The following is a 17,597-nucleotide window of genomic DNA, read 5'->3' as shown; positions in this document are numbered from 1 at the left end:
TGTGAAGTGAACAACAAGTCTTAACCTATTTCGGACTACTTACTTCATACTTCATACTTCTCTCCTTAGTCATGACCAGATAACTGGATTGACTGTGTCAGAAAATGGACCTGACTTGGTCCTTGTCGTAGAGTTGACATAAAACTATGTCCGTAATAAACACTTATTTACGTTTATAAACTTAGTCAAACATATAAAAGACATTTAAGAATAGTAATATTTGAACTTTTCAAGATGGCCTTGCCTGTATGCATTACATTAATTATCACTCGATGTTAGCTGATGTTTCTAGTGGCCTCAAAGTATTCCTCCACTGAATAGAATGGAGACTCTATTAACCAGTTTTTGATTTTTGTTCTGAAGCTCCTGTCGTCCAAGTTCTTCACACTGCCAGGTAAGGCGTTGTAAATCCTCAGGGCTAATATTGGGAAACAATCCTTCTTCTTACTCAGCCTGCAGAAAGGGATGTCTATTTTCGCTTTTCCTCTGGTGTTGTAGGAGTGTCTGTCTTCTCTTCTTGTGAGCAAGTGGAAATTATCCCTTGCGTGCAACAGGGAGAGCCAGATATATTGATTGTATACCGTGAGTATTCTCAGCTTGATAAAGATGGGTCGGCAGTGGTCCAAGTATCCCGCCGAATCTAGAATCCTTAGAGCCTTCTTCTGCTGGAGCAGTACATCTTTACAGCCTGGAGCGTGCCCCCATAACTGAAGTCCATAGTTGATATGGCTATGAAACATAGCAAAATACACCTCTACCAGATGCTTCCTGGAGATTAATGGCTTCAAACGTCTCAGTAGGTACATCACTCTGGCTAGTTTCCTACAGATGTTATCAATGTGGCTACTCCAGCCAAGTTTAGCATCCAGTGTAAAACCCAGTAGCTTCACTTCTGTGAGATCGTCAAGCTGCTCCCGAACAAGAGTGCATGTTGTCTCCTGGGTTTTGCTTTCATTAAGCATCAGCTCGTTGCTGGTGAACCACTGCTTCGCCTGCTCAAAAATATCTGCTGCCAACCTCTTGGACAAATCTGGTGCTCTACCCCTTGCGAAAATAGTGGCATCGTCAGCAAACATGAGGATGTTGCCCATAAATCCAAGGTCATTTATCATTACCAGGAACAAAACAGGACCAATCACTGAACCTTGTGGCACTCCGTGACGAACCCGTAGTGGACCTGAGTTCGCTCCATCAAGGGTAAGAACCTGCCTCCTATCAGAAAGGTAGGCTCTGAAGGTGGCAAGGACTGGACCGCGCACTCCATAAGCAGCCAGTTTCTTGAGGAGAATATCGTGTGAAACACACTCAAAAGCCTTGCTCAAGTCCGCTAGAGCAAGAGACACTGAGTCACCCGCCTCAAAAGAGTTGAGGATCTCAGCAACTAGCTGTGATACCGCAGTGACCGTTGACTTTCCCTGCCTGAATCCATGCTGGGCGTTTGTAAATAGGTCTCTTCTTTCAAAGTAGAGAACCAGCTGCTTCTTCATGCACACCTCAAAAATCTTTGCCAGAGCTGGGATAATTGAGATGGGCCTGTAGCTACCCATGTCTGATGGATCTCCCTTCTTGAAGACAGGTACAGTTCTGGCAAGCTTCAGAGCAGAAGGGAAATAGCCTGCCTCTAGGCAAAAGTTCAAGACAATGCTGAGGGGGTGAGCAATCTCCTCAATAATAGCTTTCAATAGGTCAACTGACACACCATATATATCCTGGGTACTTTTACCTTTGAAACGCTTTACCATCAGAATGATATCGTCTGCTGTTACCGGGTCCCACCTATTAAAGACTGTGTTGTGATTTCCTGGCACGTGGAAGTCTTCATCTGCTTCACTTCTCCCTGGAATCGACTCCACTATCCTCTCGACCTGCTGAATGAGAAAATGATTGAACTCATCGGGGCTGGCAGTGACTTTAGGCCTCACCCTCTGACAACCAGACCCAGTGATGGACCTGACCAGGTTCCAAGCTGCCTTACACTTATTAGAGGCTTGGTTAATTGTACTTATGTTGGCCTGCCGTTTAGCTAGATCTACTTCTTATCTATATATTTGTTTTGCCCTGAGATATTGCTCATTATATTTATTTTTATCCTCATCATTGAGGCTAGCCCTGCTCTGATAGTTTAGTGACAGAACAATATTCTTGAGCAATTGAAGTCTAGGTGTGTACCATGACTTATTTTTCCTTTTTTTATGAGTCTGGCAACTTTGTAGCTTCTGTGGTCTTGAAGGAAAAATGTTCTCAAATACTTTTGTAAATTTTTTGAAAAATGTATTGAATAACTCTTCAGGGTTATCTGTACAGCCAGGAAGTATCATTGTCCAGTTCACATTAGCTAATGCCATCTTCAATAGTAGAAACTTATCAGGATCGATTTTTCTCACTGATTTTTTATAAAGATTGTGCCATGGCAAGGTATGGGGGGTGTCACTCATCACGCTCCGCCAAACATCTATCACCACTGCATCGTGATCGGCAATCAAAGGGTCCTGAACAACTACCGTACATTATAGTTCGAAGTGTCAAGAGAAGTTAGTAGCAACAGTATCCAAGCAATTATTTCCTCGGGTGTGAACTATATTTAACCTTATCTAAATTTGGGAGAGGAATAGCACAAGGTCGCCTTATTTTTTCTCTCCCTATCGTCATTTAAATGACGCACATATTGTATGAATCAATAAAAAACAGTGAAAATTCAAAAGAAGTAGATCAAAAGGTGCATTGAGTTATAAATTGCATGTAATATCCCACTTGATAGCTATTACCCATTGCTATTTGTATTGCATTGATAGCTATTTCTTTTACCCATTGTATATATATTGTCTGATGTGGATAACCTATAGTAGATAGCCTAATGTGTGAATTATAGTAATATTAGAGTATAGGAGAAACTCCTTCTCCTTTATACTATCCACAAAATTTAAAAAAACCTTACACATATACGTCGACGCGCAACGCGCAATTCAAAAAGGATCATTCCTGCCAAGTCCCATCAGTGATGTCATGGCTATTTTTGCAGTGGCGGAACGACGGTCCTGTGGTGGGGGGTCCAGGTGCTTTCTCCCCGGAAAATTATGGAATATTACCTTTTCCAAACATTATTCCTAAGGATTTTTTTGACTGACCATGATGCCCACATGAGCTCTAGACTTGTGCATGGGTAATGAGTCGGATGATAATGAGAGATGATTGGACCCTTCGGGCGGTCACCCTTTCAACAGTCATTTAAAAACAAAATTTTTCATTCTTTTTGTACAAGAAACCCATGAATCTATTCTTGCGTTCGGTCGAAAATGTATCACATACATGCAGACCTGCCAATGCAGACCTTGCAAATCCTGTCAAGTTGAAACGTAGACCTCCCTACTGTAAGCTCAGTCAAAAATTAGAAGAAAAATATTATAGAAGGATGTTTTTCTATGACTCATTCAATTCAACTCTAAACAAAATTAGAAATTATCACAGGCCTATATAATGTTAGGGAGGAAATAGATGGCTTTGGTAATATATTACGGTATGTGAAAAAAAATTAAAAATGACGATTAAGGATAATTAACTTGAAAATGTAGAGCCTGAAAAACAGTCAATTTGATTGATGATGCAAAATTCGTTTGAATTCCCCGCAGGTTTGCCGCTGCGGAGATTAGAAAGAAAAGTAACCAACAGATAGGGCGAGCGAAGCGACTGACAGCGAGTTTGGTGGCAGAATCCACAGCCATATACACCTTGTTAGGAAAACTGAGCTGAGTTGTGAGTTGTGTATGCTGTGTTGTGGAAGAGTGAGTTTAAAATAGACCGCTCCCCTCTTCAGTTTGTAGGCCTAGTTAGTTATTCAGTCTGGTTTCGTATGGAGTGCAGTTAGATATGTCCAAGGAGACTCGTTCGAGTTCGGCTCTTTTTAAAAGAGCAGAACAATTAAAACGTTATGAAGAATCGGAATCAAATCGTGAACTGCCCGTTGTGTCAAATTCCAACAAGAGGATTAAGTTTTCCTCGGATTGTGTCTTTTTAGCAGCATGTGCAGCAGGGGACAAGGATGAAGTTGATCGCTTGCTGCGTGAAGGGGCAGACATTGACACAGCCAACGTTGATGGATTAACATCTTTGCATCAGGTAAATTATTGTAATTTGATTTCGGTTTTTGAAATAACAATGTAGGTCACGCCTCCATTGCCTGGTGTCAAGTGCTAAAGATGTCTGGTCATCGCCACTGATACATCTCTCTATGTCCAACTCGCTCTACCAAAGCCTACGATAACCAAACGTTACTTGTACCACCTGTTATTTACTCAAATCAGTCATTATTTCCTATTTACCCATTTGACAAACAACTATTTGAACCGATTCAGAAACTTGGCTGTTTACTGACAGTTTATTCCAATATCAATCAAATCTGTACTTTCAAAATACCGTAATAAATTACCAATTTTTTATCTTTTCATCTTCTATTTTATTCTTGTCATGTTTAAAATTTCACTTCAATTGCAATTAGCATCTGTTTAGTTGAATGTGAAAACAAATGTTTAATTTGCACGTCAAAAACAGATGTCTTTTTAGAACGGAACATACCTAACCTGTTGACATGGTTTCTCTGCTTAGTTACGGTGAATTGACTCTCAAACTATAATTAAAAACATTATAGGATGTATTTATTATATATAATACGATTATCATGCTATTAATTTCTATGTCAATAGTAATTCATGTAAAATTATTAGTAATAGTTGAGAATTTGTATGTTTAGGTTACATAACCTATATAGCAAAGTGTCAGCTATCAGTCTAGTTTGACATTTGGCGGATTGGCGCATCTTGCTCGTCGTTGAATGAATTCAAATCATAATCTACCCCTATAATTTCCATTGCTGAAGTTTAGAAAACATGATTTAGAACAAAAATTTTGGTAGTTGACTACCTACATGTTGGTGGTATCATTGAAATATAAATTTGATAAATGTTTCATATAATAAATAAAGTTTCAGCTAAAAAGTAAAGTAATGTTATTCCTATAATTATTCTGATGGTGTTATAAACTTGGGAAAACGAACTCAATCAACCTACTGCAAGTTAATTTTATTGTAGCCTATGTCTTAGAAAAAATCAAACCATAAAAAAATGTGTTATTGACCGAGCGAAGTGAGGTCTAAGATTCAAGTCGACGGTTTGGCATTTCTCTCAATGTTTAAATGTTTATATGTTTTTATGTTGCGCATTTACGGCGAAACGCGGTGATAGATTTTCATGAAATTTGACAGGTATGTTCCTTTTTAAATTGCGCGTCGACGTATATACAAGGTTTTTGGAAATTTTGCATTTCAAGGATAATATAAAAGGAAAAGGAGCCTCCTTCATACGCCAATATTACTGTAAAAATCAGACTATAGAATTATTTATCATAAATCAGCTGTCTAGTGGACTATAATACTACCTATTCAAAAACATCGAACATCTTGAAAATGTATATTTCCATCAACGTTGGTAGACAGTTGACTATAGTACTAGTAGTTCTGTGAACAGTAGACCTCGCGCTCAGTAATTCACATTGACCAGTTGTTGTGTTTTCTCAAAAATTAATAAATAATTTATCAATTTAAAATGTCTAGAAAAAATCCTAAATAAATATAGAGCTTTCTGTCCTATCGTACCGTGACGTGTCGTCCCGGAATGTGAGTGTAAGCGCTGTTATCAGGTCTGGCTGCAACTGTCTACAACGTTGATGGAAAAATACAATTGTCAAGATGTTCGATGTTTTTGAACGGGTAGTATTATAGTCAACACTGTCTACTAACGTTGATGGAAAGATAAATTTTCAAGATGTTCGATGTTTTTGAACGGGTAGTATTAAAGTCCACTAGACAGCTGATTTATGATGAATAATTCTATAGTCTGATTTTTACAGTAATATTGGCGTATGAAGGAGGCTCCTTTTTACTTTTATATTATCCTTGAAATGCAAAATTTCCAAAAACCTTGTATATACGTCGACGCGCAATTTAAAAAGGAACATACCTGTCAAATTTCAAGAAAATCTATCACCGCGTTTCGCCGTAAATGCGCAACATAAAAACATTAAGAGAAATGCCAAACCGTCGACTTGAATCTTAGACCTCACTTCGCTCGGTCAACTACCCGTTCAAAAACATCGAACATCTTGAAAATGTATCTTTCCATCAACGTTGTAGACAGTTGTAGCCAGACCTGATAACAGCGCTCACACTCACATTCCGGGACGACACGTCACGGTACGATAGGACAGAAATCTCTATGTTTATTTAGGATGTTTTCTAGACATTTTTTAATTAATGAATTATTTATTAATTTTTGAGAAAACATAACAGGTCAATTTAACTTACTGAGCGCGAGGTCTACTGTTCACAGAACTACTAGTTACAGCCTAAATGTGCATTGTATTGTAGCTCCAACGTTTATTTCATTAATTGCCGTTTGTACAGTTTCAGTTTAGACTAAATTTATTTTAAACTTGAATAAATCTTGATCAAGTCTTGTTCTTCATAATGTGATTTATTCTAAGTTTAAACCACCAGCTGATGAAATTCAGTTTAAGCTGTAACTATAGCTACATTTGGACTGTTGTAAAAATTAGAATTGAAACCGTTTTGGGCGTAAGTGAAGCTGCGTTTACACCAAAGTTATTAACAAAATAATGGAAATTGACAAAAACTTACGTTCATGTGTATGATAAGTTATGTTCAATCTAATAGAATCTATAAAGATTAAGCTATTAACATTTTGTTAATAACTTTGGTGTAAACGCAGCTTTAGCCTGTGGTACTTTTCTGTAAGTTGTATAATTCTGAATGATTGAATAAACTGTACAAACGGCCCTTGGAGTATTTTTCATTATTTAAACTGGGTTTACTTACCTTTTGACCATATTAGCCCTCCATTCAAATTAATAATATTTTGCTAAAAATAGAGTGGAAATACAAAATTTATTTTGATTTGATTCAAACTCACACTGTCTATTAGTTTTAACTATTTATAAACTTTGATGATGCTTTTTTTGACCTATGTTGCTAGGTTTCTTCCCTTCTTGACTTGACAAGCATCATGTATTTTTTTCAGTTCAGTATTAATACCTCCTACATTGTGGGGTTTTAGTTTTTTGCGATTAATAAATTCTAGATAAATTGGCAATGTTGATGATTTAGCTGTCTTGACAGAAATAGAGTTGTCGAAGAATGTTAATGGAATAGATGATCAGCTTGGGCGCCTTGCCCATTCACTCTCCATTGAATAAGCGTACTACACACTGTGCAATCTAAATTTATAACTGTAGATTAAGTTCAACTTCATAATTTGTGCTGGCAATGTGCAGAGTGAACACTAATAGGAAAAATATCTGAGATGGCTCAAGCCAAGACGATCCTATATGGTTTGCTCATTTTTATAAAGCTTTGTTTCCCAAGCTTGTTTCAATTTTGAATAAATTTTTTGAAACTGTCACACTGATCCATTTATTAAAAACTGAGAAACTAGTTTCGGCTTTTACAATCTTTTATTAGTATTTTTCAATTTAATTTATTTTATTCTATTCTCTTCAATTTTACAATGGTTTCCCCTGCTCCTATTATCTTTAGTTTACAATGGTTGGTGTCTTCAGCTCCCATAGAAAACCCCTACATTGACAGAAAGCAAAAGAATGTTACACCATCCTTGTGACTTGTTATGTTAAGATTCAGTTAAAAATGTCAGCATTTCTTATGAATAACATAAATACCTAACCTATTTAACCATTGCTGATAGTAAGTATATTTTCTGGCGAAATGCCAATTATTCCGGTGTGTCTTATTCTGTTTACAAAGTTTCTAATCTCGTGCTCTTGTCAAAAACAAAAATTAGATTCCTTTTTTATGATAATTTGCTTAGTTTCTGTTTGTGTCCATGGCTGCATCTCCCATGTTTACTACAGTGAGATTCACCTTGGACTGTCAGTATTCCTTATACATAACATCAAGGCTTCCCGTTCATCTAACGCTGACAGTTTTGGTGAATTTTACTATAGAAGCTGTCAAAACTATCATCTTGTAAGATCTAATGTAGCATAAATTAGTTCATTTTAAAGACAGTTTGGCATTTTTACCAAAGACATATAGTAAGACTAGAGGATTTCCCTGATAAGAATTCCTACACAAATTGAGATTAGAGGTGTGCAAGTGCAACCTACCAATCCTTATAATAGTATTGTGAGATTCACTTCAAACTGTCAGCATAGGTTGATGGGAATCACCAACAAGAAAGACAACATCACCAACAAGACAGACAACATCACCAACAAACTTTGCAGTTATTTATTAGATAAGCTGATAGTTTAAAATAAATCCGACTATTTCACTACATATTGGCTAAATAATACAGATATTATAAACCGTGATAGTGAACGCGTTAGGACACCACTGGGACACCAAGTAGAGTCCGATGGGCATTATACTCCGAACAAACTTACTTTTGACTTGCGACGCAGAGGAATGAAAGGAGATAATCCAATTACATTGATGGATAGAGTCATAGGTAGAAGCGCAGTTGCCAATTTGTCGATTAGACTCAGTCGACTCAATGCTTTCAGATAGGAAACTTTGTAAGTTTAACATGAGCGCTTGAATACTCACTAGAAATTAGAGAACGCTGGCCGGTTCAGAACGGTAACATCGCCGCCGTTATATTTATTTATTTAATCATTCAGAATTACACAACTTACAGAAAAGTAACACAGGCTTATAAGCCCAAAACGGTTCCAATTCTAATTTATACAACAGTCCAAATTTAGCTAGGTTATGACTTATGTGTGTCACTTAACATTCTTCAATTACACACTCAATTTGCAATTCAAAACACACAAAAATAATTTTTAAATAAAAAAAAACTTCTAAATCAAATTAATTAATTAAAAATTCCAAACTTTGAAAAAACTATAACATTTTGAGACCGAAAAGACAAACACACTATTTAGAACTTTTTTTATATTTTTTTATATCACTACCCAAGGATGGTATATAGCACTATTCTTGATCACTACCGCTGTATATGATGACTTCTCTGCTGCGCATGTCACTCCCAAGTAAAAAGTAGTTTTGTACGGAGTATAGTTCTTATTGCGCTTGGGACACCAGGTTTGGATTCACCTTCTGAAGAGATTTGTTTTTATAATTATGATTAATTTTTACTCTTAATTTTTCGACTTTGGCGGAAAGTGCTCAGTTTTCCATTCGGAGATGAATGTATTTTTAATTATGGTTGTAGGAAAAATGCGTCGATCGTTGGCAGTTGGCGTTTTAGGTCATTAATGTTGGGTGGAAAGAGTGCAAAACTGTCGGCCGAAGATAAATGACCGTGGCGGCGGCGGCTTATTGAAAGTCAAAGTCCTTCAATGTTGAGAGCGAAATTGTTGATTGATTGAGCTCCAGTTTTTCATTTGAATATGGAGGGTCTGATCTAATTTAAACAAAATTGATCAAATTTATTTATTTCTAGCCCAAAAAATTCAGAGAACTATTAATTTTGAACTGTACTTTTAATTTCAATTTGAAGATTCTGCTCGCATTTGAGGGATGTTGTTAAAATTTGCTGATTTTCATATCAATAAATGGAGCTGAAAATTGATCTTTATACTTTCATTGATGTTACTTCCGAATTGGAATACATTCTATCCCATATCTTATACGTGTTACACCAATTCGGAAGTTATATCAATTTGAGTAACATATTGTTTTTGAGTTTCTAGTTTTACATTTCAGTCAAATATTTCTTCCTATTTTCATTTCTAGCCCAATAAATATTTGGAAATGTGATAGTGTTGAGTTATGTATACATGATGAATGAGTTAAATGTATATTTAGATAGGTAGTATATATTATATAGTGAGTGGGTGATAGCAAATCAGCGGTCACCAGACCAATGTGAGTATTATGCGCTCGTTACTAAGGAGTAGATAGATTATAGTAATGTCCAGAATTATTATACATTTCAATAATACCTTACAGTTGTGTTGTGAGTGATGTTGTGGCACTTTTCCATGATAAAAACACAAATTGAAATTGTCAACCACTTTTTTGGTTGACAATTTCAATTTGTGTTTTCATTTCGATAATACATAGAATTATACAGATACCGTGTTGGTCAAGGTGTATCACCATATTTTTTGTAGTGTATTACAGTTAATCGAAGTTTGTCACTTTAATATGGGTGCCGTATCACAATCAAATACAGCGTATCGCGATACATAATAATGCAGTGTATCGTGCAGTGTATGGGCGTAGATCCTGGGGGGGACCAATGTTTTATGGTATAGGCTATGTCCCCCGGAAAAATTTATTGAAGTTTTTGATTATGATAACACATTTTTATTAGTTCATTTTTCTTGCACAGGAATTTATTATGATCATCTCATTTAAGGAGATCGTCTATTATGTTACTATTGTTACCTAAGTATTTTGTATGTGAAACTCTCTTCAAACAAGAGTTACAATAAGAAAGATTTGAGACTTTTGTTTTGAAAAATGTAATTACTCATGAGAATTTATGTTGATCTTTGTAACACAGTTTTAGCTATTAAGTAAAAATTACAGCTTTGTATGGTTTGTGAGTGGAGAAGTTTTTATGGTTATTTAGATAACCTGCTTTGGTTGATAATCAAAACATTAATACAACTACGGTAATGCTGTTTTCGAAATAATTTCTATTTAGTAAAACTTGAAACCATCTCAGAATTTTATTTATTTACCACAGTAGGGAGGAGAATGGGTGTTCTGGTCCAGTGTGTATGTGTGTGTGTGAGTGTGTGTGTGTGTGTGTGTGTGTGTGTGTGTGTGTGGTGTGTGTGTGTGTGAGAATAGTGGAGAGGTGTGGTGTGTGTGTGTGTGTGAGAGTGTGTGTGTGTGTGTGTGTGGATTGTTTTTTTTTTATTATTATTGTTATATATTATAATTATTACATATATATATATATATATATATCTATATATATATATATCTATATATATATATATATATATATATATATTAACTAACATTGTGTTGTTGGAGTTGGGAAACCTCCTATGTGACAAGCCCTACAACCTGTTGAATAGTTACTATGTATAAATAATTCTATAGTAATTTTTTTTTTAGGGAAACCTCATAGCCTACATTATGTGTTGAATTTCATTTTTTTGAGGGGATTGGATAAAAAAATAACGAAAAACATCAAATTATATTTCATTGGAAAAAATTGAAAAAACAAAAAAAAATTTTCTTTATAAAAAAAAAAATTTTATTAAAGAAACTATTCAGAATCAAATCAAACCCTCAACCCCGAAACCCTCCACCCCAAAACCCTCCACCCCAAAACCCTCCACCCCAAAACCCTCCCCCCAAACATAGTGATAGTGGTGGAGATCCACCACTATCACCATTACCCCTCACAATGATGATGATGGGGGGTAATGTTGTAAATAATTTTTTGTAAATAGTTATAAATAGTTGTAAATAGTTTTGTAAATATTTATGGTAGAAGATCCAGTGGCGGTTCTAGGCCTAGGCTGGGTAGGCGGCCGCCTACCCAGTTTTTATGAGATTTTTTTAAAAATTTTTCATGTAAACCTAAAAATGTTAAATAAAAAAATAAATTTTGGAAGTATATTTAAATGTTTATAGTCATGAGTTATATTTTAGATGATTCAACAGAAAATTGTTTTTATTATATTCTATTCTATTACTATGTCACATTTGCAGTGCGTGAACGCAGGGCTTTCTATGCTTAGAACGGGGAAAACATACCTCAGGTCTACAATGACAACACAACGTCTAACTAATCTTTCAATTTTATCTATTGAACGAGAGGAAAGTGAAAGGGGCTGATTAAGAACCCTGAAAAAATCTTAGAGGCGTTCAGCAATGTTGGGCAAAGAAGACTACAGTTGTAAATATAAAATGTATTACTCTATGTTCTAAATAATGTTAAAGTGTAATAAACCGTTGATTTCATGAATACTAAAATGTGTATTTATTTCAGAAATTTCCTTCGATATTCCAAATAAATAGCCTATCAAATTGAAATATTATTTGAAAGAATGATTAAAACAGCAAAATTATGGTTGGCCTATTAGCAAAATAGTGTCGAATTGAACAATTAAATATGAGTATTAACAATTTTTATATTTATTAATACATCTTCATTTAATACCTATATGCTTTGACGTCTTTTTTTACATGAATTACTTAAGTAGCCCTACCCTAGGTCTATGAATAGACCTACAGTATGATAAGTTTTGCCTACCCAGTTTTTTATGTCTAGAACCGCCACTGAGAAGATCCCTACATCATGTAATTCCCTACTTATTTAACAGACTACCTCCAAATATTCGTGATTACTCTAAGAAGGATGTAATGTTGTATCTCAATAATAACAGTACAATCAATTTATAAAACTAATAATATTACAAACGTACACATAATTTTAAGAAACGTCAAGTTAAAAAAATGACAGCTATATGCTTACATTATTAGAATTTTTCAATTTTTGCTGGCAGAAGTTTTGGAATTTTCCTTTTATTGTCACTGCCGCCTGCCTCAACGATAAAAATGTACTATTACTTGTGTAAATTTTTTTTCCCTTTTCCTTATTATTTCATTCCTTTATAATAATTTTTCATTTTTTCCCTTTTTTTATTAATTCTGTATCAAAATCTGATGTATATTTCTTATTTTATATTTTCATTTTGCATTAGTTTTCTTTCATTTTTTACTTAAAATCTCTGAAGTGTAATATTTATTTTGTCTAAGTTTATTTATCTTTTGTAACTCATTTTTTTTCCTGTAACTGGGCACCCGCCGAAAAACCTTTGAGTTTGGCAGGACCCTCAACTGTTTGTATTGTGAATAAAAATTTTGATTTGATTTGATTCTGAATAGTTTCTTTAATAAAAATTTTTTTTATAAAGAAATTTTTTTTTTGTTTTTTTAATTTTTTTCCAATGAAATATAATTTGATGTTTTTCGTTATTTTTTTTTTCCTATCCCCTCAAAAAAAATAAAATTCAACACTTAATGTAGGCTATGAGGTTTCCCTAAAAAAAAAATTACTATAGAATTATTTATACATAGTAACTATTCAACAGGTTGTAGGGCTTGTCACATAGGAGGTTTCCCAACTCCAACAACACAATGTTAGTTAATATATATAATAATGATAATATATAACAATAATAATAAAAAAAAAACAATCCACACACACACACACACTCTCACACACACACACACACCACACACACACACACTCTCACACACACACACACTCTCACACACACACACACACACACACACACACACACACACACCACACACACACACACACACACACACACTCACACACACACATACACACTGGACCAGAACACCCATTCTCCTCCCTACTTACCACTGCCAAATAAGAGGATTTAAAACGGATTTGAAGTGAAATATGCTTCAAAAACCATCATTTTAATAAGCTATTAAATTCTTCGCTGAGGGGCACCCCCCAGACCCCCTCGACTGGGGGGCAAACCCCCCACACCCCCTACTACGTCCCCCCAATGTCAAACAGCTATCTACGCCAATGAGTGTATCACAGTTGAAGGTATTATAGATTTTCAAAGTCTATAGTGATACAGTGATAGATTGTATAACAAAATACAAAATTATATCTGTCATGATTACCTATGATTCTTCTCATGATAAAATACAGTAATTGACTATTCAAGAGCCTTGATATTCCCAGCCAAGTCATAATTTTGTATATTGCCTACCTCCTTTACTTCTTTTCTCCTTCTACTTGCCATGTCTAATTCGCCTCTTTTCTCTTCCTTTTCTATTGTATCGTGCTCTCTGTTGTTCTTGCATGACTGCCTCAATTCGTATCATGTGACACTGGCTGAAGATGCATGCTGATTACACAAGAATGAACTATTTTTGTAGTTCTATTGTTCCTATACATTCCCATTTCACACTCGTAACTAGTTTGAGATTTACGACAAAAATTTATTATCTTTACACTATTTTCATCCGAATGTTTTTATGGGTAGAGTTTCCTTATTTGAATCTTGACTGCAAAGGAAGGCATACAGTAGTTGTACCCCGCTATTTATTAGCAGCTAAACTCAGAACCAACCTGAAGATACAATATTATAGGCTACTAAGATTCACTTTTAAATTCTTCAAGATTACAGCAGGTCAAGTTTTTAATTAAACCCTTGTGGAGGGAGCAAACTGCTACTGTATGTGATGAAGTAATGTTGAGTTTGGCTATTCGTTGCATCTTGAATGCATACACAACAGAGTCTGCTCTCTACATTTTCAAGACTGGCAAGGTCGATGCTGCTTTTATCATTCATCGACGAAAAGTTGGTTCAGGTGAGCAAAGAGAGAAAGAGAGAGAGAGAGAGAGAGAGAGAGAGAAAGTATGTAAGTGTATTGAAGGTCGTCTCTCCCAAGTTAGTATTAGTGGGTTAAGCCGGCGGGTGGTGGCTTTAATATTCGTAGCTCCACTAATATTGCCGTGTCTTATGTCTTATCTGTACTTTGCACAAATTAATTTTGGTCTCTCAATTCTGCAACTCGTTTCTTCTTGTTGGTGTTCTTCTTTTCCACTTTTTCTCCTACTTCCTCTTCCTTCTTCTCCTTTTCTTCTTCTTCTTCCTCCTCTTCCCATGCTTCTTTTCCCTTTTTCTTCCTTTTCTTCTTCTCCCACTTTTTCACCTCCTCCTCATCTTTCTTCCTTTTATTCTTCTTCGTTTTCGTCTACTTCGTTTTCCCCTACTTCTTCCTCTTCTTTTCCTTCTTCCTCTTCCTCCTCCTCCTCTTCTCCCTCTTACTCCTCCTCCTCTCCTACTTCTTATTCTTCTTCCTCCTCTCATTCTACGTTTTCCCTTTTCTTCCTTCTACTTATTCTCATACTTTTCACCTCCTCATCCTCCTCTCATTCCCCCTCCTTCCAATTGTGTATTGTTTGTACTTTCTAAGAAGAAGAATAAAGATAATTTCAATTTCAATTCTCCTTTTCCTTTTTCCTTCCTTCTTTTTCTCCTACTTTCCCACCTCCTCTTCTTCTTCTTTTTGTTCATCTTCTTCGTCTTTTTCTTTTTATTCTTGTTGGTGTTCTTCTTTTCCACCTTTTTCTTTTTCTTCTACTTCCTCTTCTTCCTCCTTTGTTTCTTCTTCTTCGCCTCATCCTCCACCCATTCTCCTTTTCCCTTTTTCTTCCTTCTACTTCTAATTTTTCACCTCCTCTTCATCTTCCTCCTTCTTCTTATCCTTCTCCCTTTTATTCTTATTTGTTTTCGTCTACTTCTTCTTCTTCTCTCTCTTCTAGTTCTTCTTTTTCTCCATCCACTTCTTCATCTTGCTTCTTCTTCTTCTTCACCCAGTTCTTCTTCTTCGTCCACTTCTCCTTTTTCTCGCTTCTTTTTCTTCTTCATGACGCTTCGTCTTCTTCGTCTCTGTCTCATTCTTCTTCTCCTTTTTCTTGGGCAGCAGCAGTAGCAGCAGCAGCAACAGGTGAAGGTGGGGATTTGATATGATCTGACCGTCAAACAGGTTGGTTGGTCCGTCAATGAGAGTTGTAACATAACCGTGGGAAAAAATCGTGATCTTTTGTTTTGCACCACCTCCTGTCTCCATCCATACAAACTATATATCTGTATATAATACAGTTCCAAGCCTCCATCTCATGTGTGTTATGTAGTGCGTAGCGTGAATTTCCTTCACTTGACTCTTGAGTATATTTGGCTGACTGACTGCTTGAGGTTGTCTTTCTCTCTCTCTCTCTCACTCCATCTCTGTCTTTTTTACTCTCTTATTCTCTCTGTGGCGCGCACACTTTCTAATAATGTGTCTGTTGTTTCCCTTCACACGCCATGTCCCAATTTGTTGCAAATTTACGTGAGCTTTGCAGCCTAGAGTGAGATTCACTTGAAATTGTCAGCTTTGGTTGAATGGGAAGCATTGATGTTTTATCCATAAGTAATGCTGACACTTTGAAGTCAATCTTGCTGTATTGGAACTAAACAATAATCTATTGTTGTCAATGAATGTGATGAGAGAGTGTATAATGATTATTGTTATTATCTGTGTCATAAAAATAACTGAGAAAATGTTTATCAATGTGATACTTTGATGCCACTGGAGAGCGGTAGGCCTAAGATAAAACAAGTGGAGGTAATGAAAATCGAAAAAATATACAAAAAAAAAATAATTTATGATTGAAGTGATAATGATATACTGCATTTTCTGTTGCTCAACTCCATTTGGTTATTGTCATGGCTACGAAATCACTGCTCTTTCTCTAGATCAATTTTGCACTCAATTTTTTAATTTAGGTACCCATTATCTGTACTAAAATCTTATTCATCTTGAAATTAAAAATGTTAGTACTCTTTTGTTAAAAACTTTTATTCACAACATGTTTCAACATATTTATGCCATTTTCAAGTGAGTGAATGAAAAAGATAACGTTAACGTTAAATAAACTTCATTTAACGTTATCTATTCAATTCAAAATGGCATTAAATATGTGGAACATGTGAATAAAAGGTTTTTAAAGAAAGAGTACTCCATTTTTAATTTCAAGTTGAAATTAAAAAAACAAAAAGTTGAAATCTAATTTATATTTCTAATTTAGACTAAATAATTTTCACATAACTTTTCACGAGTGTTTGATGTTCGGTGACTTTTTCTATTAATTTAAAAGTATATTATCACAACATTTACTCCACTACAACACAGAAAGTCATCATTCATAAAGTATCCTTGTTGAAATGTTTCATAGTTTTCCTCTTGAACTCCTGGTTAAACACAAAAAAAAACTCCTTGTAAAACACATTTATTTATTTTATTTATTTATTTATTCTAGATATTACAATTCAATTAATTGGATAGAAACACAGACCAACGTCCAAAACGTCTCTTATTCCAAATTTTGTTGAAAAATAATGTCAAAATTAAAGGTTATGTTCACCTCGTCCAATAAAACACAAATTTATGCTATGAGGAAAGTTAAAGTTCAAAGTACTGCCCAAAAATATATATGAGCTAGAAATTTTGAGTTCAGAATGATTAAAATACCAAATTATAGTCAAATATTGCACTTAATATCACTGCACTTTGAATAAATTAAGTTATTTTAGAAAATTTTGAAGCCAAAAAAATGTTGTAACATATGAATTTATTAAATTTCATGAAGATACAGAGATGTTTCCAGTGTTATTTTTGATATAAGACATCATCATTTTCCAAATATGTTCTACTTAAACTGGTTGAATAAGAAGCTAACCTATCTCATAAGTTTACTTTTTACTATCTATTTATCTTATCATCATGATACATTAACCTTTCCTACAAAGAGCTTGAAAACTATTTATTGTCCTACTCGTATTTGTTTGTCAATCATATCGGACGCTCTGGCATTGGGTTCACTCTAGATGGTCAGCTTTAGTTGAATGAGAAACTTCAATATAAGGTATGCTAGCAGTTTGAAATGAATCTTCCTTTCGGTTATTGAAGTGGAGCTGCTATTATTGCCAGAATTGGTTGAATGGGAAGAATTAATATAAGAAATGCTGCCAGTTTA

The 17,597-nt window shown here is 35.0% G+C and overlaps 1 protein-coding gene across 26 annotated transcripts in view; it reads left to right on the top strand.

Moving 5' to 3' along the window:
• The first annotated feature begins 3,737 nt into the window (after nucleotides 1-3,737).
• LOC111050492 (protein phosphatase 1 regulatory subunit 12A) overlaps nucleotides 3,738-17,597 on the top strand; it is a 146,947-nt gene continuing 133,087 nt past the window's right edge. For 24 of the 26 annotated variants that reach the window (XM_039431076.1, XM_039431073.1, XM_039431075.1 and 21 more), the window contains exon 1: nucleotides 3,739-4,113. In XM_039431076.1, the coding sequence (XP_039287010.1) occupies nucleotides 3,865-4,113 (249 nt within the window). In that variant the 5' untranslated portion in view covers nucleotides 3,739-3,864. Of the gene's footprint in view, nucleotides 4,114-17,597 lie in introns of all 26 variants that reach the window. The other 2 variants (XM_039431066.1, XM_039431049.1) reach the window with 2 other exon arrangements.

This window comes from Nilaparvata lugens, chromosome 6, assembly GCF_014356525.2.
Source record: "Nilaparvata lugens isolate BPH chromosome 6, ASM1435652v1, whole genome shotgun sequence".
Classification (NCBI taxonomy): domain Eukaryota; kingdom Metazoa; phylum Arthropoda; class Insecta; order Hemiptera; family Delphacidae; genus Nilaparvata; species Nilaparvata lugens.
Note: the sequence above shows the minus strand (reverse complement) of the source record. Positions and strands in the feature narration are given on the sequence as shown.